Below are 24,775 nucleotides of genomic sequence, written 5' to 3'. Positions count from 1 at the left end.
ATATAGCACAATGTACATCTGTATCTCCTTTTGCCTAGTCACTGGCTTTCTTGGATTTTGGTATTTTCTGATGGTAGTGAAGGACTGTCTGTATCCTCCCAGTTGCCGCGTCTAGAATAGTTGACATTGATTTTCCTGTTGCTTATTCAAAGCTGTTAATATACTGTCAAATAAGTCCACGAGTGCGCTGGAATGCAAGATACCCACTATATAATGCAGATTCCCAATTTAGATCCTACTGAATGTGATGCCTTTCGAGTCTTCGGTGTGCCCCAAGCAAGCCCTAAAATGGATACCATTGTGACTCCCACAATTTGGCATGATGGCAACCCGTAGCAGATATCCTGAGTACTCGCAAGTACGTATCCAAAATTCCCATTTAACCCAGCTACGAGCGGACGCAAGGAGTATGGCTACTATTTAGCGGATGAGTACTATATCATAAAGCCTGTAGTAAACCGGGTCCGTCATTGAAGCATCTTGACCGTTATTTAGTTACCAGTTGGCAGATTGGTGAATGCTGCTTAGTAATTAGGAGTGGGAATGGTATTGATACCTGGCAAGCGAACGATGAGACGATCTAGTTTATGGGACTGGCATTATTTCGCTTGGTTATCTCGCATGGTTCACAGATTTAGATGTATATGTCTTCTCGTATGCTACACTTGTATCGTTATATTACAATAATCAAAGCGTTACATGAGGTTTATACATGTCAAAGTTGGGTTTATTCCTCATTAGGGTAGAGATATATTCCAAGTCATATATACATAGCCTTCATCAAACCATGTATTTACAATATAAACCGGCCCCGTCTCCCATCATATTTCAGTCCAATAGTATTCATTCACAAACATTCAGGACAGCCACAGACGGATCATGATCCGACGGCGCGTCATCATAATTGACCCACGTATTAACATGGACATGTTCCATGCGTGCCCCTTCCGCCAACGCCTCAGAAACAAACATATGGTCCAGCTGCTCGTGGTTACTGTCATAGATATACGTGTAGCGCTCTAGGGGATTTACCCCGACGACCTCGTCGAGGTCTTGGAGTCCAGAAGTCGAGGCGAATGTCTTGAGCGGCGCTGCGAAGGTGAACTCGTTGAAGTCACCGGTTGTGAGGATTTTGGCCGAGGCGTCTTCTTCAAGGATGGAGGTGATGAAGGACTGTTATATTGATATTAATAGTGGGTTTGGTTAGGGTCATCTTCTTGGACGGGGGAGGGCTTACAGCGACAACTTCGGCCTGCGCGGTGCGTTGTTCAACGCCCCCGTTTACGGGCGGACGCTCATCGCCTTGCAGGTATGAGCCGCCGCCCTTGCTCGTGAAATGGACGTTGATGGTGAAGAAGGTGTTCTTGCCGTCGACTGTCTCCCACGCTGCGGCGAGGGGCTTGCGGGATGCCTCCCACGCTTCGTTGGTCGGGTCAATGAGACCGGGGTTGTATTTCAACTCCGGACCCGACAGGACCTCGTTTGCATCAATTGATGTGCCTGGGTTGGGGTTGTGCAGCTGCACGACCGTCGGATCGTATAGGTATGCGACGCGGATATTCCCACCCGGTTCGCCACCGTCTTCGCCGTCAATGGGAGCGATCTCGGTAAAGTCGTAGTCCGGGCCGCCGGCAGCGGAGATGAGTTCCGCCAGCATGGAGAGCGTGACGTTTGCGTCGACGACGCCGTCGTCTGTTGCACCGGTGTTGTCCTGGATTTCTTGCAGGCACATGATCGCTGGCCCGTTGAGGTAGTTGGCGATGTGGTCTGCGATCGCCTCGATGGTGTCAGATGTAGGCGTCAGGTTCTCCACATTGTACGAGCCGATCGCAAGGGCCTCGCACGTTCCGTCGCCGGTTAAGGCTGAAGGGGAGGCGGCGGTGTCGTTTGACCCAGTTACTTTTAGGGCTGTCGATGGGAGGACCATGTATTGGCCGTATTTCCACTGCACGACGCCGGTAATGTCTTCAACGGTATCGCCGACCTTTGACGAGTCCGAGTTGCTCGTTCCGTCGAGGGGTGTACCGATTTTAATTGCTTCAGGGTTGGAGTCTGCTTTGTTAGTCGGTCCTTTATGGTAGTTCATGGGACTAACCATTTTCCGTCTGTGTCAAGCCACCATGCCCGTTCAGGCCAGTTACGGCCCAGTCACCGCGCACAAAGACATCGCCATACTGGTTCGGCTTGGTGATGAGAGTCACGCCAGTAAGCGAGACAAGCTCGCCACTGAGACTCTCCCAAAAGTCCATCCCGTACTTATCGGGCTGGAGAACTGGGTTATCGACAGAGATCTGACTGACGTTGTTCGGCACAGCAAGGACATCGCCAGTATCAAGACTAGAATACTCTTCTGTCGGGGGCGAGCGGTCTTTTCCAATGACGACGGGCGTCACTTCATTTCCACTAGACTGCACGACAATGCTGGACGGGGAGGTGATCTCCGTCAGGTACAGGTAGTCGTCTGAAGAGCGATACTCAGACACCTTTCCGCTGAGGGTGATGATGTCGCCCACGCTGACTTTGGAGACAGAGCTGCTCCCGTAGACATAGATGGACTCGGACGTAGCATCGTCGGAGTCAGGGCTTGTCGAGCGGAGGAAGAAACCCTCTTCGCCAATGGCCGTCACCAGGCCTTCCACGCCAGAGACGCTTTCGCCCTTAAACGGAGAGAGGTATGCATTGCCGTTGATCTCGCTGATGGTCACTGCCGCGGCGGGCAGGGCCAGGGACAGCACAGTCGCGAAAATCTTCATGGCGCGCCGATCTGCATCGACAGCAGATAGCCTGGCGCTCTTACTTATAGCTTCTCCAGCCCCTGTTATCGGCGGGTGTCCCTGAGCTGGCGGCCACTTAGAAGGCGCATAGATATCACGTTGCAATGCCAAGCCAATGCCAATCTGGCGTCGGAGACCACCGACGAGTCAGCGGCCAATGTCGCTTCTGGTGAAGAGCTGCATAATTGCATTATACGGTTGGAGTCTCGGTGTTCCTTGGTTGATTGGAGGTTGAATTGTACGCTAACTATTTAATATCAATATATCTTCTACCTTCGCAAGTTGCCGGCATTCCACGAGATAGATGAAGTCTCGCCGGGGTTATCGCCTGATCGGTCACTACGCCTTGCCCGTGTCCTGTTTCAGGGATACAATCCGATTGAGCACAACGTGGCTGTCGGTGGAGTCCGAGTCCATGGCAAAGTAGGCCACCCGCATGCCCTGGAAGCGAACGGTCTCTGGTCGAGGAGTCCCCTCGCTCGTCTCACCCGCGGCTTCAGGCCACGGTGCCCTGCGCCGCACCTCGTCGAAACCTGACTCAATCATGGCGTCTGCGTAGATGGTCTCGCTGTTCGGGTTGATGTCCGCTAGGAAGCCACCTTCGGCAGCGGCAGGCTCGTCGGACTTGAACAGTTGGTCGTGGATCCGGACTTCAAGCTTGCGCGATCCCTCAGGGACCCAGTGGATGTACGTCTTTGGCTTTCCACCATCCTTGTCCAGGACGGCACGAACTTCGGTGATTTTTCCATCGGCATCTTTAGTGAAGGTGGTCGCCTTGATCGGGTACGGGGCCTTCCACAGACCGACACTCTTGCCAGGTGCAAGACGGAAGTATCCCTTGGCATCCTCCTCTCGGAAGTCGGAACGATCGATGTAGACCGTCTTCGTGAAGCCGACCTGGTGTGAGCCCATCGCAGGGTCTTTGGGCGAGAAAGGAATATCGAGGTTGAGCTGTTCTGCACTGAGGGTATCAAAGTCTTCAATAACAACAGGGAGAGGGTCAAGAACGAGCATAAGACGGGGTACGCGCGATTCGAGGTATGTACGGATAGACTGTTCGAAACGAGCGATGTTGATGACAGAGTTAGCGGTAGTCACCCCGAGCTCGTTAACAAACGACAAGATAGCTTCCGGAGGGACACCGCGTCGACGGAGAGCGATAACAGTGTACAGACGGGGGTCGTCCCATGCTCGAACATAGCCCCCATCGACCAGCTTCTTTAGGCCTCGCTTGCTCATGATCGTTCCGCTGACGTTTAACCGGCCGTACTCGCGCTGCATGGGCTCGTAGACTCCAAGAGTCGAGTTAAGCCATTCATAACTTTCCCGTGACAAGACGAACTCAGTCGTGCACAGACTGTGGGTGATTCCTTCGAAGCTATCGCAGAGACAGTGCTACTCTCGTTAGACGAGTTGACAATGAGAAATTGGCTACTTACCGCAAAATCGTATGTTGGGAAGATAACCCAGCCGGGCGCTTTGTGGTGTTCCTTCTTCAGGACTCGGTAGGCGGCGAGATCCTAGGACAGTTAGTTTAGCGTGGTCAAACGGGCAGCCATACTTACCCACATCTGAGGGTTGGGGTTGTCAATGTCCTGGCGCATCCTCAAGAACGCCGTCTGGGGTTCGTATTTGCCATCCTTCATGTCCCTGAACTTTTTGAGGTTCGTCTCGACATCCTGCTCCGCGTCCTTGCATCGGTAACGCGCACCGTGGTTCTCACCGCCGCGCTGCAGCTTGATTTCTGTATCGCTGCAGTGGCAAACGTAGGCTTTCCCGAGCTGGATGAGTTTTTCGGCGTGCTCATAGAGCTTCTGGAAGTGGTCGCTCGAGTGGGTTATTCTAGCAGGTTTGAATCCTGGTCGGTCAGCGCCGCACGCCTTTCAAATTCAAGGCAACGTACCAAGCCACTGAATAATGTCCTCAATAGCCGTAAAATACTTCTCCTCCTCAGCTTCAGGATTTGTGTCGTCAAACCGAAGGATCTAACCCGTCAGCGCCATCACAACAACCTCGCGACCACATACCGTCTCTCCTCCATGGTATCGCGCAAAACCGAAGTTTACCGCAATAGCCTTGCAATGTCCCAAGTGTAGATATCCGTTCGGCTCGGGCGGGAATCGAGTGAGGACCGGCTTCATAGGGCGCTCGCGGAAGACATTGGCGAGGAAGCCCTGCTTGAACATGGCGTCAGGGTCCAGCGGGGTCTCCTCCGCAGGCTTCACTTCAGCTTTGGGCTTTGACGTCGCAGGCTTCTGGGCCTGGTTTGCTTTCGCGGCGGCAGCGGCGGCCTTCTTGGCGCGTTTCTGAGTCCGCTTCTTGAGCTCGTTCTTGGAGACCATCTCGCCGGTCTCCTCGTCGAGGACCAGCTTGGCCGTAGCCTCAGCAAGGGCTTCCGTCATGATGATACTCGATGTTTTCAGTATATGCGGAGGAAGCGATTAGCCGTAGAGACCGTATATACGCGTGAGGTTGAGTCAACGAGCGAACGACGGTGAGTCAAGGACAAAAATATCCCACCTTATCAGCGGGGTTTTTTGTGGAATGCGCTTGTAGCAGGCGGTGTGACTGCGCACGTGATGATAAGACATTATGGTGCCTGAGGTGTCTACCATAGCCCCGTCTATATGCTCCGTAATTGACACCGTCAACATCCTTCACTTAACAACGAAGCCATGAACAAGGTTTTCATTATGCATCTGCTGCTTTTAGACTTTCTTAGACGATATTACACGGTTAAATGGCACGGTAAACTCAAATCTCGGTTGTTATAAATCTGCCCAAGGTACAATTGTGGAGTAGATTGAAAATAGCCGCATCCGCAGCATTTCTAGCGGAAAGTGAATTACTATAGCTCTTTACACACTACAAAGAGAAAAGAAGGCTGGTATCAAGATTCTCCAACAGTACAGAGTGGATGGTTGACTGTAGTAGTTTGTTCTACCCTCCAGAAAGAACACTGCAATCGCGGAAAAGAACCGAATATTGGAAGCAATGACAAGTCCTTGGCTGACTCCATACCTATTCTTATTGACGGCTGACTATACTCTCACAAAAGAGGGCAGATTCTATGCTAAATAGCTCATATATTGACCTTTCCAGTATATTAACGGAGACTGCGAATGGTCTGCAGAATGCTTACTCCCCAACGTCCAATCGTACCAAAGAGCAAAACAACCAAAGTTTGATAAGGCTTGGCTGCATTCTTTGAGTCACTCACCGACGTTTCCTATTCGTTCAAAAACGAAGTATGACTGCCAAGTGTAAATACGAGTCAAGAGGTGACACAGCTTCTATACCTACGAAACACCAAACATGAACCCGGCGGGCAACATCAACGGGCCAAGTCGGCGCATTCAGTTTGAGGTACTGATTAGAAATGCAAATAATGGACTGATTTGAAATCCAGCTTCCAGAAATCTGGAGAAAAGAGGATACTGAAGTATAAAGGCAGCAAGAAAACAGCCAGATTTCAGTCAACAATCAATTCCATCTCAAGTCCACTCAAACTCCTCAATACTCGCTCAAGCCTTCACTCAGCGACATGGCCAACTCCGGCAAAAACGCAGTTATCATCGGCGGCACCCACGGTATAGGGCTCGCAACCGTCCAACTCCTCGCCGAAACCGGTGCCAAAGTCCTCCTCACAGGCCGCAGCCAGCCTCCCATCGATTCCGCTAGAGCCCAGCTTGGTGACAAGGCCCACGTTGTGCAATGTGACATCACCTCTCTATCCAACATCGAGAAGCTTGTTGAAGAGACCAAATCCGTGTTCGCAGACCAGATCGACTTCCTCTTCATCAACGCCGGGTATGCATGCATTGAGCCCGTGGCCGCGGTCACCGAAGAGTCCTTCCACCGAACAATGAACACCAATCTCTTTGGCGCATTCTTCGTTGCTCAGAAATTTATCCCTCTTGTCCGTGACGGCGGTGCAATCGTTTTCACTAGCTCTGTTTCTACCAAGCACGGCTTCCCCGGTTTCGCGACATACTCCGCGTCCAAGGCCGCTGTCTCCTCGCTCGTGCAGACGCTGGCTGCTGAGCTGGTGGACCGCCAGATTAGGGTCAATGCAGTGTGCCCTGGATTTATCAAGACGCCGACCATGGGTGTGTCTGGCGTGACGCCAGCAGACCTGGTTACATTTGAGGAGGAGGGTGAGAAGCTCACTCCGCTTGCTAGGAATGGGACTCCCGAAGAGGTGGCCAAGGCTGCTGTCTTTCTAGCATTTGATGCGACATTTACCACGGGCACTGACCTTGCAGTTGATGGTGGTTTGGTTTATATGCATAAACATTAGTGGCTGTGCATGATTCCCAAAAAAGGAATGTAGCAGACGTGGGTCGAGCCAGTAGCGGTCAATGCAATTGTTTGTCTAAATCTGAAGCTATATAAAGGGATTTAAGATGAAGAATATGGCAAACATGTAGGGATGAGCTTGACCAAGGTAGTAGCGACATTTAGTTCTCGCCCCTATCAGTCTGTAACTCTCTATTCCTAAGTCCCAGTGAGAGACCCCTGTTGACTCTTCTTGCTTCACTGATCCTCAAATGAACCATGGACGCTTTAGACACAGCAACGGGCCAACCTGCCGGCCTATTTCTCGATCTCTATATTCCACAATCTACGAGCTCCAACAGTCTAATACCCTCTGTACCTGGCACGGAGGCGCTACCCCAGCCGGATTGCCAGGTATACGCCCGTGTACATTCAGTACTTGGCTAATGACACAATATTTCCGGCCAAGCAATACTCCTGCATATCAGCGTTCGGAAGACAGTGTAATATGGCACGGCTAGCTTTGGCGCGTGAGCTCATCCGCTTTAGATCATGCATTGGCACTGCTCCTCTTTAGCTACTGCACATCTCCTCGCATGGCGACAGCAGTATTGTTACAACCCACTCTAGAACCACAACCTTCTTCTTTTAGCGGTTAAATCAGTGAGTCTTGACTGTTGTTTGGGCGATAGTTCCTTGCAGCGAAGATACAATGCGTGGCGGTAACGGTGCCCTCAGCTAGCAACCAGCAGCCTAATAATGTATTACACTAGCAGGACCTTATCTACTCCACTATCGGGCTTATTCTGAGCTCACTTACCGTGATCATAGGGCGGAGTATAGAGGATTCGAGGATGGCCTTGAATATCCCGAGTTGCTTGAGAGATGGTGAGGAGGCTGTACCTGTTTCCAATTGTGATAGACAACATTGTACAATTCCCGCAGGAATTATCTGTGGGAAATTCCCATAAGTATCTTACATTGCTTGGCTGTTGAGTCGATTCGCTCAGGGAGCGGCGCAGCCAGTTGAACCTCAGCAGCTGCCTTTGTGGTGAACATGGCGATTCTGGTAAATAATGGAAGAGATACTAGTTCTTAGTATGTGCCGCTCAGACAGGCTCGGCTGCAAGATCAACAGAAGACCTTCTATCATTCTAGTTAGTGTATAACCGATATCTATCCCCTTGTCTTGTTGTACAGCTCTGTAACCCGCCTCGCCAGTTCTTCCGACTGAGCCTTCACCCAGGGCATCGCATGGTGGTAGTTGATCTCATATAATGTGGCCGTCTCTTTATCAAAGTATTTCTCAAACTGCTCGCGTCCAAACGCCAGGAATTCGTCTTTGAGCCCGTGCACGTGCAACGTCGGTATTCGGACAATCATGTCCGGCTCGTCCAGTTCTATTCATCTCATCAGCAACCAGTATTCCCAGCAGCAGAGGAGCAGAGGGAAAACATACTATACCCAATCTCGCTCTCCATCGGCCTCCCACCGCCATTACACATAACACCAAATTTCAGCCTGATCCCGTCGCCCACAGTCCTTTTTCCTTGCCCCTCCTTCTCAGCTCTCTCCCACCTCTGCTGATCCAATAACAACCCACTCGCAACCCTGGTCCCCTGCGAAAACCCCAGAACTCCGACCCATTTGTCATTGCCGAACTGCTTCTCCCGCGCGCGCTCTTCCATAAGCCCCAACACTCGTTCAATTCCATCGCGACCCGAAGCATCGTATCCGCTCCCATCCGCTTTCGGGTTATCGGACTCCGGCTCGAACCAGGACTGAAACGGCCCGTAGTCTGCAAAGGCGGGGAGGACCCCAGGCCCTGCAGAGCGCGGGAACGGGCCGTCGAAATATTCAAGAGTGAACTGCTTCGCTAGGAGCGTTGCTAGAAAAGAACATTGGATTTCAAATACAGCGGCGCTCGAGCCGCTGCCGTGGAAGCAGGCGATGCGGGGGAGGGGGTCGGGCATTTTGTGCTCTGTGTGGTCGCAGGCGATTGGGTTCGGTCGGTGTCGCCTGGTTCGTGGTTATCTGCAAGCGAATCGCCGATACTTTAAGCCAAGTTACCCCTTTAGGATGTTAGCTGCGATAAGAGCTGACGCAATCGCGAAGGTGATATTGTGAGGCTGAGATATCTGTCCTGATAAGTTGTGGTGAGACTCGACGTCGAGGTGAGCATTTAGTGCAGCTTATATTTAGCGCAATTATGCATGAATAGTGCACGAAGATATGCAGATCTGCAGCACAATTGTGCCCACCATCTAGACCAGTCCCCTCGCCGACAAACTACACCATAACCCTGAAAAATCCATTCGCGTCAATATCACTGTCCAATTCGTAATGGCAACCTCTATACTATTTTCTAGATCAGACTAGGTACCCGCGGTGGAGTACGTACCGGGCGAGACTCTGGACCATGGGTGGCCCGAGAACTTTGCGAGTCCTTCGCGGACCTCACGTTTGGCTTTGGTTGACCTATTTTCTTTCTATCCAATTTGGCCAGAATCAAGAATTGGGAAATAATTTGAATGAATGGATGTCTCAAAACCACAAGGGCCATGCCAATCAGTTGGCAGTTCTGACAGGCAAGAGGCATTCTGCCCATTACCATCAGGACCTATAACATTCCCTTAGTCCCTGCCATATAAATCTTTGTCCAATGCTCACTGACGACTTAGCAGGTGGCTTGCCAGGTCTTCTGGGTTGTAATCACTGCAGCCTGATGCCTAGGCCTGCGTCGAACACCAGAGGCAAGGAACTCTCGACTGAAATGTTCTGTCCTAGAAAAGGCTCCTCGCCCCGGTATTCAGGGCTGTGCTGGACAAGTACGGCGGCCCGATTCACAGGATTCTTGCTGGTATCATCTTTAGGCTGCCGGTATACTGTTTCAATACGAAAGCTGGATAGTCCTAGCTGGCTCAATGGAGGTTTTCTTCCCAGCCAAGGAGGTTCACTGCCATCCCATACTATCTTGTGTACTAGTCACGAAGTCTTGTTGTTCGGCGCCCGTGGGTAAGTCAATATATATTTCACAGGAAGGGAGCCGTTGTGATTGTAGTGTCAGGAGCCTTTGCAGATGTCGCGCAATCCCAATGGCGCTCCATCTATAGTCATGAGGATGGAGTTCATGACTATGATCTTAACGAGATGAAACGGATCGTCATCAGTTGCGGAACTGTCTCGCCAGAGGTCGTCGAGTTGTTCGACAAAGGCCATTTTGCTCGCTGATGACTTCACATTCTAGACAATGTCTGTTGGAGTGGCTGGTGTGGCATTCAGATTCTGGCATTAGAGTCTGATGTCTTGTGCAATAGTTACGTTACTTCACCATGATACAGAGCTTACTACCACTGCGGAGCGATATAGGAACACCTGTAACTTTGCAGCTACCCACCTTCGACGATCCCGAGACTGGTCTCAACAATCACTGGTATCTGAAACCAGAATTTCATGGACCCAAGGCTCTGCTCGGACCCAAGGGCACTACCAAAAGTTTGTTGGTAACTTACGCGCAGTGAAAGCTTTGCGTCGCTTAAAGATACTGAATAACTAGCAGATGATGGCGATGCGCTGTGTCGAGCAGCCGCTGGGAGAGCATATGAGATGTTGCATGCAGCTATGAGCATGTCGCACTCTCCAAAACAGCGCTGCGATTGCTTGCTGTTGCTCATGAGCCCGCAATTCTAGTATCCAAAGAAACAGAGGGCAATGCGGTGGTGCATGAGATGCAGCTCCTCGGCGAAGAATGAGGTGGTGGATTCTCTGGGCCAGACTCGAGTGTGAATGCGCGCATCTCTGCTGATAGGTGATGAGTGAAGAGGAATGGAGGATGGGGAACGTCGAGGGTTTTATAACTGGTATAGTCACTCTAGTCGGTTTCGTTCACTGTTATCTAGCCCCCTCTGTAGACGCGCAAGGTCTATCTTACAATAGCTCTTTTGCATATTCTTCCTCTTCTCCCCTCCACCTATCTCTACTTGTTCTCCCGATAGCCCATCCCATCCCATCGTAAAGCTTCTATCCGCCAAGCTCGCAGCTGGACCAGCCAGGGGCGACAGTAAAGATGGCGTTGCAAGAGAATGGAACCAGTCTCCTCTCCAAACCTCCCCAGCGAAACCCAAGCCGATCTCATCCGGATCCTGAACGACACCGGATTCTCCCATTTTCCAGCCAACGCCTCTCTCCGCAGACGCAATGTCCTTCGAGCTGCCCTATGGAACAATTTGGCGTGAGCCGCACCGGGTTGACCTACCCTCGCTGTAGCGCTTCACGCGGCCACCGGCCTGACTGTCCTCAATGCAGTACCATCCACGAACGCGAAGCACTTAAGGTACGTCATCTTAACCAATGTTTGCACAGCCCTAACGAAGCTGTGCAACCCAGCAGTGTGAGCGCGAAAAAACGGTCCAGCAAGCTCGATACGAGACATCCCTCGTGTATAACGAGCCCGTCGACGCTGCGTACGGTCTCGCGACACATCCAGTAGGCTCTATGTCACTTCCTTCATCTGCCTGGCCAACAGCAGTTATCAGTTCTGCTGATGATGTTCCTTCGCTTCTCCCCTTGCGGTTCACAACAGCCACGCCCACAACTCCTTCTGGTGATCAGCATGTCCCAGCGACGCTTGCAGATCTCCTTGAAGGGGTCCCGATGCCTAGCATTCTATCCCCTCAGCACGAAGACCGATTCGTGGCAGTCCATCGTTCGGTCACTAACGCGCGGCCTACCCCGTTCGCCCCTCCTGATTCTCACCCTAGCTCTCCAACCAGCTTGACGTATTGCCAGTCAAAGTCCACTACTAACGCTGGCATTCCAGCTACCACTATCACACATCGAGACCAGCCTTCCGGTGACCCACGTCATCGCACTCCCTTCGACCTTAGCTCCGGACTGCCTTTGCCGAAATATCTTCTCACAGCACCCGTCAAACGAACCCACAATTCTGAGGCAGACCCCCGCCTCAATGCGCGCCGCTGTTCTCTCTTGGAGTCTTCTTATCCTCTGACGACAGACCGTCCTTCTGCTCCTACTATTCATGGTGGCTGTTCCGGTTCCAGAAACCTGGGTACACTTAGTTCGCACTCCAATGTAGCGGCCCCTGGGCCTGCTCAAGTGTCAATGCCGCAGCCTCCAAATGAGAACAGAAAGCGATCTTTCTCAGCTTTTAGTGCCGATGATAGCCTTATCGTCTCGCCTTCTTCCAGAAACTTTGATTCTCGTTCTAGTTTGAGACACACTGTGCCATGCGCAAGATTCGATGAACCTGTCGCTCCTAGGGCTGCGTTGCGCTCTAGCTGGTGCTTAGGCGAGCGTAAACAACCACGGCCTCCCCGTCCTGCCACTGACCCACGCGTACTTACCACGATCGACCGCGTATGCATTTCTCTGGCCCCTGCGGCAATGAAGATGGTTTCTCAACCACCTGCCTGGCCCAATCCTCCTGACATCAGCAGTTTTGCTCCCGTCTTCGCTACAGCTACTGCTTGGCCGCTCTCCTCGTCTCCTCCACCTCCCGCTCTTCCAAGCCCTGAGCCTGGATATGTCTGGACGGGAAGTGACTGGCATGGGCCTTTTTGAACTCTTGCGTTGCCACCTCACATAGCGGCCGCTAATTATAATGCTTATGCTCGTTCTAAGGGTGCGGGTGCATGTGCGAAGGCAATTGCGAATGATGATGCTGCCCTCGAGAACTATAAGAGCAAACGTAATAATCCCTCGAACGACGACGAGGAGGAGGAAAAGAAAGCGGCTCATGCTCCCGCTAAAGCGCATTCGGCTTATCATCACAAAATTTAAGGGGGGCGGAAGTTGCTTTGGCCTGTCAGTCTATGGTGGAATTGAATAGTCTTATTTCTTTTCTTCCTGTTTCGTGCTCATCTTGCTATCATGACTCGGTCTCAATCAGCGGCGGTATTATTTGAGATGCCAGGTCAAGATTGGGAGCTCTCTAGCCGGATGACAGAGTGCTATCTGATTGCGGATGGTTCTTGGTCTTGGTTGCTGGTTTTGTTATGGGCGAATCGGCTGGGCTTTCAAACGAAATAGCGGAGTGCGCCTAATCCTACTAATAATGACGTAGTAGAAATCAGCCCTTTAAGAACTCGTATACTTCCAGCCTTTACATGGTCAATGATTTACCTTCATCCTTCTCTGCTCTGCTCTACTCTGAATGTAAGGACTAATCACAAGAACCACCACAGCGTGAGCTGTGTTTGTAGCGCAAACAGATACGAAACTCGTCCAGCTGCGCGGCTTGGGTGACCAATGCATACAATTCTACAACCCTTCTATGAGATCATTGAGAATATTTTCTCCCTGGAAGAATTGAAACGCAACGGGTCAGGTATTTGCTGTTCTCAGTTTATGCGCTCGGCGTACGGGGCAATTGCTGGTAAATCATGATATTAACCCTAGCTGTTGGGACCCTATCTAGTCTATACAGTGATGATAAGGCCTCTGCTACAACGAAGCTGCAATAATTCCCATATCAATATGTCATTAAACCAGTCAACCTGATATAGCTAGACCTTTAATACAGAAAGTGGCTTGGGAATGGCAAATATTCACGACAAGAACCCAAAATACTCCTCCACCCACCGTCTTGCCACCTCGCCCTCACCGAGATCCCAAGCCCTAAGGCCCGCAACATACCCGTCTGGCCTCACTAGCACAATGCCAGCCCGTGTTCCTGGCAACTGCCCAACCCACTTCCCAATACACCCCTCTACATCATCCAGATACACCGTCCACCGGCTCTTCTGCAACGCAAGCGGGAGATCCGCTATCTCGAAGACCTCCCTCTTCGAACCCGAGATGAGCGAGAGCGTTAATATCTCCGAAACAGTAGTGTACCGTTCTGGAACCTGGTAAGCGTCGGTTGCAGACCAGCCTCGCGAGCGAGAGGCGTAGGATTCTTTTGCTTTCTCTGCAGAAATTGCTAGAACGGAAGTCGGGCTGCTAAGAAACCGGCAGACAACCTCGAGGAATCCTTTCTCCTTCGCTGCGCTAACATTCGGAACGAGGAAATACAGTCTGAACTGGCCCAAAAGTGGGACATCAAGCTGGATATCGACCGGATTCGCATCGATATACCGCGTCGCTTTGGCTGGGATTAAGAGTGCCCCTGGCTTCAATCTTCTGGCTTCCTTCCCAGCGTCTGGCACTTTGGTCTGCGTCAAAATGCTAGCATCATACTCCGCTCCCACCCCCGAGATGAACCGGATATTCTCATCAAAGTTCCTGGCAAGGGCGGCTTCGCCTGCCTCAAATGCAGCGCAGTGCTCGGCGTCAAAGGCAATGAGGTCGTTTGCAATCTTGCGCCGCTCGTTTTCGTAAGTTCCCAGCAGAGATGGAGAGGCTAGACCACGCGCCACTAGGTTCAGCTTCCAGGCCAGGTTGAAAGAGTCGTGCATGCTGGTGTTTGCACCCTGGGCGGCGAGCGCAGAGTGGCAGTGACCGGCCTAGAGTAATGAACCTGTTAGACAAATTGAGAAAGAAGTCAGAGGGAAGGAGACGTGCATCGCCGGCAATGAAGATCTGGTAATCAGGATCAGAGAAATGTCTCGCCACGCGCTGCCCAACGACGTAGTTCCCGAACCATTCTTTTTAGTCTTCGTCAGCATCAAGTCTCACATCTCTACCAACAACCTAAAAGAAGTGAGGTTGTAAGCGCACCGATCGATTTCCACTCCAAACTAAACGGCCTCATCGCCTCCTTTGCGCGCTCCATGACATATTGCGGCGTTGCCTTGGCCTTATCAACGCGTTCTCCGGCTGTCGCGCTCAACTCAACGTACAGCCTCGTCATGCCTCGTTCTCGCGGAATCCACAAGATGGAACCGACGGTATGGGTACGCACGGCAACTTTGCTCCACAAATCGGGGAAGTCGGTCTCAATGACGCCTATTAACTGCTTCAGCAATGATCACATACGGCAGGTTAAGGGAAATGAACGCCAACGAACCGTCAAGAACCCCCCAGCTCGCATTCGTCATCTCACCCTCCAGCTGCGCGTCAGGGATGAACTCGCGCACGCTCGATCGCGCGCCGTCACAACCAACGAGGTACTCTGTCTGGATCACCTTCTTTGTATTTGTTCTCTGATCTTCGTAGACGACATCTAGTTTTCCAGATGGATTCCTCGAACAAGACAGGAATGAACTATTCCGCGTAACAGTGACACCTCGCCCCGCAAGGTCATCGATCAGCACATCCTCCAACATCCCTTGATGAACGAGGAGAATATACGGGTCCGATGCACCGACCAGGTGATCCGGGTAATGAGTCTGTCGACTCTTCCGCCTCAGAGGGTGAGATTCCGTTGAATCCTGCACTCGCACCGTATCAGCTAACAGCGCATACGAGTATCGCATACCCCTGCATGCCTAATCTTTCAAAGACGGCCGTAGAAAGGGAGTGCATACCCAAAACGAAATATCGTAGATACGCGCCCCGTCCCGCAACAGCTTATCTGCAAGTCTGAGCTGCTTCAGCGTCTCAATCGTCTTGGGCTGAATTCCATCTGCCTTTCCGGTTGACGTCTTGTCGGGTCGATCGTCGAGCAGGACGATGGGGGTACCCAAGCGGGTGAGGTTCACTCTGGCAATTGTCAACACATCCGCACTTGAAGGAATGGTAGGCGTAAACCCACGCAAGCATCAGCCCCGAGGGTCCCGCGCCGACAATAACAACAGTCGTCTCGCCGGCTGGAGCTGCATCGGTATCGATGTTTGCGAAACCTTGGTCGTGATCTGCGCTGGGAGCCATTGTGTTGGGTTGGCGAGTGTCACTTTCGCCGGCGAGGAGACCGGCTTGGGAGGCAGTGCGCTTCATGACTTATACTTTTGTTGTGATGGTCGCATGTCGGCATTTGACCAACAGTGGGAGGGTGTGTTGTGGTGGATTGGAGTGAGGGTGGGAGTGGCAGTTGGAGTTGGAGACGACTTGCGGGTGGAATTCCGAACCCCCACCTCTGGCAGTGAGAGAGTATGGCAGAGGTCTGCATGAAACGGAGTCTCTGTCTTACCTCGTGCGTTTTTGGACAGAGGTTGGTAAGCTGCATCGCCATCAATGGATCGCAAGTAATTGTCAGCATTACAATCGTACGATGAGTTGGCTCCAAGGTGTTATAGCAGTATGGCTCAAAACAACCGGAATAGATTTCAATTATGAGATTCTAGTCACTCCCCCATCAACCACGATATCCTGCCCCGTCATATAACTACTGGCATCGCTCGCCAAGAACACACAAGCACCCATGATATCCTCGGGCTCCGCGATCCTCTTGTTGATCGTCTCCGTCTTCCACCCCTCCACCAAATGTGAAAACGCCGCTGTCATCTCCGTATTCACGTACCCCGGACTGATCGAGTTGACCCTGATCCCATACTCCGTCAACTCCTTGGCGATAGCCGGACACATTGCGCGCACTGCGCCCTTTGTACCACAATACGCCGAGCAGTTCTGATCCCGCACTGCGACGTAACTGGCCATACTGGCGACCAGGATAATGCTGCCGTGACGCGTGCCATTAGCTATCATCTGCTTCGCTGCATATTGGGCGGTAAAGTAGAGTCCCAACACGTTGATCGACAGCAGATCGTGGTGTTCTTCGTAGGTAAAATCAAGGAAGCGGGTATGGCGGTTTATCCCTGCGCAGGGAACGCAGATGTCCAGCTTGCCGTCGAAGTCTCGTTGGAACTGCGCAAAGCCGTCTTTCAAGGAATCCTGAGAGGAGACGTCGACCCTGCGTCATTAGCTTCGTACAACTGGTTCCTCGGAGACGGGGATTTTCACTTGTAATACGCCATCCGAACATTATAGTCCTTCTCAATCGCGTGAAAGTCTGGACGCGGACCGATGATGTCGAAGACTGCCACATCAGCACCGGCTTCAGCGAGCCCTCGCGCAAACGCAAGCCCGCATCCTCGCCCACCACCTGTAACCAGCGCCGTTCGGCCTTTCAAGGAGAACTGTCCGATCAGCACTGTCCGCACCGCGAGAAAAGGAAGAGTCTCACCCTAGACATAATGTGGGATGATGTCGGACTTCCTATCCACGGTCGGGCGTCCCATTTATGTCTGATAACACTTCTTCCCCCACTCTTGCACTCACACTCCGTTGGAGTAGGATATGCATCGATAGTCATAAATAGAATAGCACATCGTGGTATGAAGTTGATCAGGTCTATCGTACGTAACAAAAAAAATGTCCATCCCAGTTGCAGAGAAACAAATTCGGCACGAGTCGGGGAAGCTGAAGGTGAGCTGTCGAAGATTGAGGCAAAGGACCCCCGCCTTGCTGACAACACAAGATTGTCGTGGTCGGCGCCGGCCTAGCAGGCGTCGGCGCAACGATAGCGTGTCTCCTCGCCGGCCACGACGTCCATCTGCTCGAATCCGCAAAAGAAATCGGGGAGATTGGGGCCGGTATCCAGATCCTTCCTAATTCCTCCCGCGTTCTACAGCACTGGGGCCTCGAGAAGGCGTTGATGAAACATGCGACGGTCCCAAGGTTCTGCAACTTTCTTGGCTGGAAGGGGAATCTAATCTCGTCTCTTGACTTCAAGGCGTCCGAGGCGCAGTATCCAGGGACGTGGTATCGGGACTTCCATCGCGCGGATTTACATAGATGTCTGGTGGAAAGGGCTGTCGAATTGGGGGCGGTGTTATCGTGCAACACGCGCATCATCAACGTTATCCCGAGCGAAGATGGAACTACATCGACCGCTATCGCTGCGGACGGAAGACAATTTACGGGTGATCTAGTGATTGGGTGCGACGGGGTGTTCAGCAGGCTCACCGAGTCGTTACTGCAGAGACCAGAGCCGCCACTCAAGACGGGCGATCTTGCCTACAGACTGCTGTTAGACACTGAGGAGATGCTCAAGGACCCAGAGCTGAGATCGTTCGTTACGGATCCACAGGTTAACTACTGGCTTGGGCCGGATAAGCACGCGGTGAACTATGTTTTGCGAGGAGGAAAGCTTTTCAACATGGTCCTGCTCGTGCCGGACGACATTCCTGAAGATTCACTGGCGACAACGGTGGAGGGCAATGTCGAGGAGATGTGTTCTCTGTTCGAGGGCTGGGATCCCAAGTATGTCCTCATTGACGTCTCAGAGCATACGCTGATTTTGGGGTAGGATCCAAAAACTTCTGAAGCTCTGCCGATCCGTGCAGAAATGGCAGCTGTGTATCCGATTGGGCGAGCATGACTGGACGCACCCGTCCGGGTCGTGGGTCAACATTGGAGACGCCGTGCACGCGACGCTACCATACTTAGCATCTGGGTATGTCCTGTGCCTGTCCGAGTACGATCGCTAACAGCTACAGCGCCGGAATGGCCTTCGAAGATGGTGCGGTCCTCGGCGAAGTCCTCTCCCGTCTCCCCAACGACCCCTCCATCAGCAAAACCTCGCCTGCATACCTGGCCGAGAAACGTCATGCCCTGGCCGTCTTCGAGAAATGCCGTAAAGAACGTACGCAAATGGTCGTCAAGCGGGGAAACACCCAGCAGTACTTGTATCATCTCCACAACGGGCCGGAGCAGGAGGACCGGGATCGAAAGATGCAAATGGTGCCAACGCCAGAGGGAGAGTGTTTAGCCTGGAGGGATCCGGGGCTTGCACCGAAGCTTCTGGGGTATGATCATATTGCAGACGTGAGTGAGAAGATGATAATCTGCCATGGAGAGGACGTACTAACGGGTGCAGGTGAACCGCAACTGGAACGCAGTTACCGAGACAGCAGTTGTATCAGAGGAACAGGTAGCGTCGCGGTTATGAGGAACAGAAACAAGCATAAGAGGCTAGTGATATTTTGCAACTATAGCGGGAGTGTAATTGATCGAATATGATAGTTTAAAGCGTGGCAGCCGCAGTGTTATCTGGTCGTAGTCTGCTGGCGTACTTGACTTCTCCCCCAACCTGGTTTTAAACACTTTGGACACTGTCGTATTGCCTCCTATCCGCTAAATTTCTCCTAATCCTGATTCACAGTTATATTTGATGCGCCAGCAAGTCATCTAAAGAATCAGAAACCATTATGCTTGAGGTTTACAATTCACTTCATGGATAAGGCCCTATGGGCCTGTTTAGTTTCGCTAATTTTAGTTTCGCTAATTAGTTGCAACTCAATCAGAGCCATTTCTACCTCTGTCCATGGTTGAAAAAGAATCAATATAGCGTTTTGTTGGCTTATATCTCCACGCTCACTGCTGCCCGGATTCAGCTCCAAAGCTCGCCATCCATGGCTGATAACCCTCCGCCATGATCAGCTCCTGCAACGCCCGCCTGCGCATTCCAACATTGCCGCCGTCGAAAATTGGCAAAACCAACGCTGCAGAGAGCAAGTCCGAGAAGGGAAGCCCTGAGTCATACGCAGACCTATTGAGGACAATCAGCACTGCTAAGGGGGGAGGGGGCTTGAGTTAATGGGGAGATGGAAAGACGTACACTCCAACAGCATTGATTGCATCCAGACAAGACTGCACCGCCGCTTCGGCGCAATGGACCTTGGCCAGGAGTGCGTGTTCGCGGCGCTGGGAATGTTCTCCTGGTCCTGAAGTAAGACAGTGCGCTGCCTTCCATGTGAGAAACCGCGAGGTCTCGGTGCGCGCTTTGATGTTGATTAGCAGATCGCCGACAGACTGGCGTTGACCGATAGGGACTGTGCCCCCTCGAGCATGCCGCGAAAACGCTAGTGCCGCATCGAAGACGGCTCGCTGAATTCCTACGCCCATGGCACCGACAAGCATGGCTGTCTCTGTTCAGAAGATGCGTCAATTTTTTGAGGAGAGATTAACGTACCGGATATCTCGAAGGTGTGAGTGACGATCTCAGCTCCAGTTCCAGGAATGCAGAGGACATTCTTAGCAGGGACGCGGATATTCGTATACTATTAAAGTAAGTACCCTCCATTTCGAAATGTCCCAAATCCAGGTACCATGATATGCGGCCCAGAAACCGCCTTGTGCCCGGCGGTTTCAATATCCTTGACAACCCGAAAGCTTTCTGGCCCGTTGCGCTCAATATCATCACGAGTCACGAGCAAGATCATGATAACGTCGCGGGGAGAAGATGCCCGCTTCACGATGTCTTCATCGACACATCGACAGACAACGCAGCTCAAGTCCGGGCCCTTGTAATCCCAGCCTGCAGAGCTGGTGGCCCACATCTGCAGTACAGTCAGTCGACCACATAGCCTGATACCCTATGATGATCTGACGCGTACCTTCTCCCCATTTAGCACCCATTCATCTCCATCGCGATACGCAGTCGTCTGCAGACCCGGCGCCCCAGGCTCGAGCCAGTTCGCCTATGGCTCAATCAACACTGATCGGCTACCACAAAAAAGAGAAATACCACTCCACCAGGCTCTGAAAAGACCAAGGATGCCAACGGCGCCCCAGTTCCTGAAAGAAACTGGTCCAGAAACTCTTTTATTTCCGGCCGGTACGCCAGTGCCAACGGCGTCAATCCTAGTCCGGTCCCGAAGATCGTCAGAGATGCCGATGCCTCGACAGCATAGAACTCTTCGACTAGTATCGCCGCTTCAACGAGGCTCTCGCTGCCCCCACCTACCGCGGCGGGTATCTGTCTTTTTATAAGGTCAGCTTTCACTGCGGCCTCGTAGATTGGTTTAAGCGAGCGAAAACGATCCTCTTGCGTTGGAAGCGTTGCGTATGTTTCCTTTGCGGACACGAGATGTGCAGCTGCGAAGGCGCGCGCTGCTGAGCGAGTCTGCTGCTCTGAAAGAGATAGGGTGAAGTTAACCATGCTTGCGGCTACTCAGTGATAGGTAGCTTACAAAAGGTGAGGTAGAAGTGCGGAGATCATGGTAAGCTCTGTGCTCAGCTCAGCCCACTCGCCAAGTAAAGGTTACATGGATGGCGGCCGAATCCACCAATTGTTAGGTGACCACTGGCACTAGTCTGGTGAGGTTGCAAGGATTCAGATTGAAGAAGACATATGCTTAGAAACGCAGAGTTACATGCAATATACCAGTCACGGGCCAGAGAGAGCTTTTACCCGCTGTGTGCCATGCTCTGCCAGCGCCTGAGTAGTCATCACACTCTTTATCGAGTCTATTTCGCTGAGAGCTTGAGTTCGCCACCTTGTTAGCCTATGACGGGGCCCGTTACCCTTTCAGATCGCTTATAGATTCTACATATCTATTCTAACTGATGCGCGACACCGCATCGCCACGTCCTCAGGCAGACCTCTGAGCAGCTCCTTAGCAGCAAGTGCCTTAGGTGCCCATCTGAGCAGGAAATCTATGCGCAAGAGATCGCCTCTTTCAACGTGAGCGCTTTGGTATTATGAGGTGTGAGGAATCTCTCAGATACTGACGTTTACTCGGGCCACGCTGTCGCATGCGGTCCACACTTGTTCAGAGCCCCTGACAGGTACGATGGAACGCCACATGTGCTCCCAAAGCAGGACGAATATAAATAACCTTTTGAATGATAAGAACTCAAACCTCATAAGTTGTCACCACTGAGATGGTGAAATGAAGTGGCTGGACATGTCCCTAACCCGCTTGGCGATAAGGCACACTTTGTTCCCTGGTGTTGTTGCAGCTTCGTTCGCGTTCAATATTTTCACTCCCAAGCTCGGCAAGGAGGTCGAGACTGCGGTCGAGCATCCCAATCAGGGTTTCTCGATGTGGGCTATGGTGAAGTGTTTTGGGGTCAAAGGAGCCGGCTTTTGTTTGTCTAGAATCGATTCTGCAACCTAGACTCAAGAATGAAACCAGGACAGAGAGCGGGGATGTGTTCCAATAGGTATCAACGCCACCAGGCACCGCAATGTTAAATCTCGATCTCTAATCCCTAGAAGATTGGCCCAGGGTGGCCCAGGGACGCGGACGCATCGAAGCCCAATCGGGTAATAGGGCAACGGTAGCGGGGTTAGGGCATTGGTTAGGTTATGACGTCACCATCTCTCAGCATTACAAGTTTCAATCGATGTCTACTTTATTAAATCACCCCCTGCTCACAAGATATTCTATGTTTTTATGTTTTTCAAAATTCAGAGTTATTATCAAATAAGCACTGAACTGCAGACATGTACCCCTCCGCCCGCATCCGTCGCAGCGACGATCTCGCCAAACTAGCCGACTACCATATCCAGCATGACCTCTCATCGTCGGACCGCGATGCGCTGAAGTCCGCCGCAAAGACCGTTTCCCTCTGGACGACTGTCGGATCAGCAGTTGGGATTGGCCTTGGACTCTATGCTGCGTTCCGCTTGCGGACCTCCAGAAAGGCCTTCTTTGATGTCTTTCGCGCGGCGGAGAAGCCGACCCAGGTTGTCTTTGCGGATGGGCGGACCGGTACGTGTTTCTTGCCCCTTGCGTTTCCTTATCCATAGTCGCGAAGAGACTAATATGACCAGAGGCAATTCCTGATATCACGCCGCTGCTTAAACCAAGCACGGTGGGAGACTTTGTTACCTATTTCTTCGCCTCCATGGGCGGTCTCTTTCTCGGTGGTGAACTCGGTAAACCTTCATTTCGCCGCTGGAGTACATACATTACTGATATTGGGACACAGGCTTTCTTGGTGGTGCAGCAAGCGGAAGCCGGACGCTAACAGGCGATCCTGAGAGGAAGAAGCGGATTGAGAATGCCTTCCGGAGCTTCCGTGCGGACACGCTGCGAAAGGAGGCCGATGAGCTAGAGAAGGGCAAGTCAGTCACCGACGAGATGTTCTGAAGTGTAATTCGAAGTGTTGAAAGCAGACTTGACTTTGTGGCCGATTGAGAAAGTTGATTTATATGTATCCCCAATAATGGTGACGGCTCTGTACGATTATGATGATGTGGGACGAACTTAGTCCTCAATATATGTACTATATTTCAAAGTGCACAATTTGTAGGCCTGGTTGGCCTCTATTACGTTTCGCCATGTCTTTTAAGATGTCAGGTCACAAGCAACGTCCTTCCCTCAACCGCGCTTTGTCGACATAGTTCTATCATCTTCATCACCAGTGCCGCGTCTCTAGGCTTGACTGCAAGCTTTGTCTTTCCGCTAATAGCCTCATACACATTCTCGTAGGAATTTTGATATCCCCCAGGTATAGATCCCCAGTCCTGCGTCTTTATCCCCCCTCCGTCAATCACCTGAAGTGTACCTTTTGATTAACGTCAGCTAGGACTCTTCATATGTCTCTTCTCTATCAACATACCCTGACTTCCCCGTCCTCCAGCCCGTAGCTTTCATGACCAGGATAAATACCTTTCTGCAGCTGATCCTCCTGGATATCGAGCCCGTACTTGACCCATCGGCCTTTAGTCCCAAGCACCTCGAATCTCTTCTGTCTATCGCTGACAACGTACTGCGTCGAGTGCAGCTCGACTGGTACCAGTTAGAGGAGCACAACAGTACCCCGGCCCGGGGGCAGAGCCTGAAACCTACCTTGTAAACCTTTCTCATACCCTAACACTATCAAAAAGCCATTGTCCACAAACCCGCCCTCCCTAATCTCCTTGCCGCTGCTCTCGTCAAACAGCAAACACGTCACTGTCTTTGGCGTTCCAATGAGAACAAGGACCTGGTCGATCAAGTGGCTTCCCAGATCAAATAGCATTCCTGCTCCCGGGACACCGCTAGCCAAGCGCCACTTCTTCGATTCGATCGCCGTCCGCAAGTTCGGCGCGCAGTCAAAATGCGACCGAAACCGGACTATCGAACCAAGTAGGTTGATTGGGCTGGCGAGCAGAGCGCGCAGGGTTAGGAAGTCTGAGTCCCATCTTCTGTCTGCTCTAGTCAGCTGCCGATGATACAGAACCATGATTATGAGGAGAATTTACTGTGGTAAACCGCAAGCTGGAGGCCTGTTCTCTCAGCGAGACCGGCGAGCTCTTCACCTCAGCGTAGTTTATTGTAAACGGTTTCTCGACGATCACTGCGTCACAATCGATCAGTTACAGCTCTTGTCTCTTGTCTCTTGTCTCTCTCTTGTCTGAGCATGAACTGACCGTGCTTTCCGCTCTCCAACGCCGCCTTGCTCAACGGGAAATGCGTATCGTTCGTCGAGGTGATAATCAGAACATCAACAGTCCGGTCTGCAATGGCATCGTAAGCGTCGTTGAGAATCTTGACATGCGGAAAATCGGCTACGGCTGAGTTCTCCTTCTGCGGTGCGCGCTGGACGATCGCGTACAGATGAAATCCCGGATTATGCAGGAGGAAAGGGATGTGGAATGTCTTTGCGCTGAAGCCGTAGCCGACGAAGGCTGCGTCCAATGGCATTTTCACTTTGATGGCCAGGATGTTGTACGAGGCCACTGGCGCCTTATACTCCTCGTTCAGCGTCGGTATCCGGTTCCCGCACGGCGAATGCGCGTATAGACCGGGTCTAGATATGTGTCTCTCTCTATACAGATTTCCAGAAGCTTCAAACTCTCATTGTATAAAGCTTGTTACTCGTCTTTTCTTGCTAACTGCCCTCATGTGACTACTGCCTTTCAATGCTAATGGCCATGCTCATGACCAAGGATACCACTAGCCGATAAAGCCGCGACGATATCTAACCCTCGATCACCATTTAGACTACCATGATACTGGTATTCTCAAGTGCTCTTCCATATCATAGAACTAGTTTCAGGGGCGTGCAGGTCCATTAAGACAGCAGACATTGTATGTGTCAAAGTAAATCGACAGCGAATGCCGCTTCTAGATAGACTACGATCGGGACAAATGGGTTAAGTCTCGCAC

At 51.8% G+C, this 24,775-nt stretch overlaps 12 protein-coding genes across 12 annotated transcripts; 5 read left to right on the top strand and 7 right to left on the bottom strand.

Annotated features, from left to right (window-relative positions):
* Positions 1-768: 768 nt before the first annotated feature.
* On the bottom strand, positions 769-2,933 carry BDW70DRAFT_30404 (endonuclease/exonuclease/phosphatase family protein). The gene is made up of 3 exons (XM_073743715.1): positions 2,096-2,933; positions 1,238-2,052; positions 769-1,173 (listed from the first exon to the last, which is right to left on the bottom strand). Exons 1-3 carry the CDS (start codon positions 2,751-2,753, stop codon positions 844-846), a joined length of 1,803 nt encoding a protein of 600 aa, XP_073597083.1. The 5' UTR covers positions 2,754-2,933; the 3' UTR covers positions 769-843.
* On the bottom strand, positions 2,934-5,259 carry BDW70DRAFT_30403 (glutamine--tRNA ligase). Its single transcript, XM_073743714.1, has 5 exons — positions 4,802-5,259; positions 4,678-4,759; positions 4,340-4,632; positions 4,214-4,294; positions 2,934-4,169 (listed from the first exon to the last, which is right to left on the bottom strand). The coding sequence occupies exons 1-5, from the start codon at positions 5,174-5,176 to the stop codon at positions 3,114-3,116; spliced, it is 1,887 nt and encodes a 628-aa protein (XP_073597082.1). The 5' UTR covers positions 5,177-5,259; the 3' UTR covers positions 2,934-3,113.
* A 1,026-nt stretch (positions 5,260-6,285) lies between these two features.
* Positions 6,286-7,142, top strand: BDW70DRAFT_167090 (putative short chain dehydrogenase). Its single transcript, XM_073742158.1, has one exon. It carries the CDS (start codon positions 6,319-6,321, stop codon positions 7,072-7,074), a length of 756 nt encoding a protein of 251 aa, XP_073597081.1. The 5' UTR covers positions 6,286-6,318; the 3' UTR covers positions 7,075-7,142.
* Positions 7,143-7,995: 853 nt separating this feature from the next.
* On the bottom strand, positions 7,996-9,186 carry BDW70DRAFT_30396 (serine hydrolase FSH). The gene is made up of 2 exons (XM_073743713.1): positions 8,512-9,186; positions 7,996-8,452 (listed from the first exon to the last, which is right to left on the bottom strand). The coding sequence occupies exons 1-2, from the start codon at positions 9,023-9,025 to the stop codon at positions 8,229-8,231; spliced, it is 738 nt and encodes a 245-aa protein (XP_073597080.1). The 5' UTR covers positions 9,026-9,186; the 3' UTR covers positions 7,996-8,228.
* A 1,948-nt stretch (positions 9,187-11,134) lies between these two features.
* BDW70DRAFT_158937 (uncharacterized protein) lies at positions 11,135-12,632 on the top strand (the record flags this gene model as incomplete). The annotated part of the gene is made up of 3 exons (XM_073740618.1): positions 11,135-11,283; positions 11,358-11,385; positions 11,439-12,632. 3 exons carry the CDS (start codon positions 11,135-11,137, stop codon positions 12,630-12,632), a joined length of 1,371 nt encoding a protein of 456 aa, XP_073597079.1.
* Positions 12,633-13,618: 986 nt separating this feature from the next.
* Positions 13,619-15,887, bottom strand: BDW70DRAFT_158936 (FAD binding domain-containing protein; the record flags this gene model as incomplete). Its single annotated transcript, XM_073740617.1, has 6 exons — positions 13,619-14,515; positions 14,625-14,656; positions 14,730-14,957; positions 15,019-15,382; positions 15,479-15,653; positions 15,679-15,887. 6 exons carry the CDS (start codon positions 15,885-15,887, stop codon positions 13,619-13,621), a joined length of 1,905 nt encoding a protein of 634 aa, XP_073597078.1.
* Positions 15,888-16,220: 333 nt separating this feature from the next.
* Positions 16,221-17,082, bottom strand: BDW70DRAFT_158935 (SDR family oxidoreductase; the record flags this gene model as incomplete). Its single annotated transcript, XM_073740616.1, has 3 exons — positions 16,221-16,800; positions 16,851-17,026; positions 17,074-17,082. 3 exons carry the CDS (start codon positions 17,080-17,082, stop codon positions 16,221-16,223), a joined length of 765 nt encoding a protein of 254 aa, XP_073597077.1.
* BDW70DRAFT_134067 (uncharacterized protein) lies at positions 16,800-18,864 on the top strand. The gene is made up of 6 exons (XM_073736431.1): positions 16,800-17,026; positions 17,074-17,315; positions 17,368-18,152; positions 18,199-18,345; positions 18,389-18,716; positions 18,769-18,864. The coding sequence occupies exons 2-6, from the start codon at positions 17,262-17,264 to the stop codon at positions 18,838-18,840; spliced, it is 1,386 nt and encodes a 461-aa protein (XP_073597076.1). The 5' UTR covers positions 16,800-17,026; positions 17,074-17,261; the 3' UTR covers positions 18,841-18,864.
* Positions 18,865-19,100: 236 nt separating this feature from the next.
* BDW70DRAFT_134066 (acyl-CoA dehydrogenase family protein) lies at positions 19,101-21,009 on the bottom strand. Its single transcript, XM_073736430.1, has 6 exons — positions 20,419-21,009; positions 20,288-20,371; positions 20,000-20,230; positions 19,864-19,951; positions 19,510-19,813; positions 19,101-19,440 (listed from the first exon to the last, which is right to left on the bottom strand). The coding sequence occupies exons 1-6, from the start codon at positions 20,830-20,832 to the stop codon at positions 19,266-19,268; spliced, it is 1,296 nt and encodes a 431-aa protein (XP_073597075.1). The 5' UTR covers positions 20,833-21,009; the 3' UTR covers positions 19,101-19,265.
* A 270-nt stretch (positions 21,010-21,279) lies between these two features.
* Positions 21,280-21,821, top strand: BDW70DRAFT_134064 (uncharacterized protein). Its single transcript, XM_073736429.1, has 3 exons — positions 21,280-21,357; positions 21,450-21,461; positions 21,527-21,821. Exon 3 carries the CDS (start codon positions 21,566-21,568, stop codon positions 21,791-21,793), a length of 228 nt encoding a protein of 75 aa, XP_073597074.1. The 5' UTR covers positions 21,280-21,357; positions 21,450-21,461; positions 21,527-21,565; the 3' UTR covers positions 21,794-21,821.
* A 242-nt stretch (positions 21,822-22,063) lies between these two features.
* Positions 22,064-23,042, top strand: BDW70DRAFT_134063 (uncharacterized protein). The gene is made up of 3 exons (XM_073736428.1): positions 22,064-22,390; positions 22,453-22,557; positions 22,611-23,042. Exons 1-3 carry the CDS (start codon positions 22,123-22,125, stop codon positions 22,769-22,771), a joined length of 534 nt encoding a protein of 177 aa, XP_073597073.1. The 5' UTR covers positions 22,064-22,122; the 3' UTR covers positions 22,772-23,042.
* Positions 22,978-24,310, bottom strand: BDW70DRAFT_158931 (oxidoreductase; the record flags this gene model as incomplete). Its single annotated transcript, XM_073740615.1, has 5 exons — positions 22,978-23,178; positions 23,244-23,413; positions 23,474-23,811; positions 23,879-23,963; positions 24,037-24,310. The coding sequence occupies 5 exons, from the start codon at positions 24,308-24,310 to the stop codon at positions 22,978-22,980; spliced, it is 1,068 nt and encodes a 355-aa protein (XP_073597072.1).
* Between the last annotated feature and the right edge of the window lie 465 nt (positions 24,311-24,775).

The sequence above is a fragment of the Aspergillus foveolatus genome (genome assembly GCF_047715535.1).
Source record: "Aspergillus foveolatus strain CBS 279.81 unplaced genomic scaffold BDW70scaffold_17, whole genome shotgun sequence".
Taxonomy (NCBI): Eukaryota; Fungi; Ascomycota; class Eurotiomycetes; order Eurotiales; family Aspergillaceae; genus Aspergillus; species Aspergillus foveolatus.
This window is presented reverse-complemented; position numbering and strand designations above follow the sequence as displayed.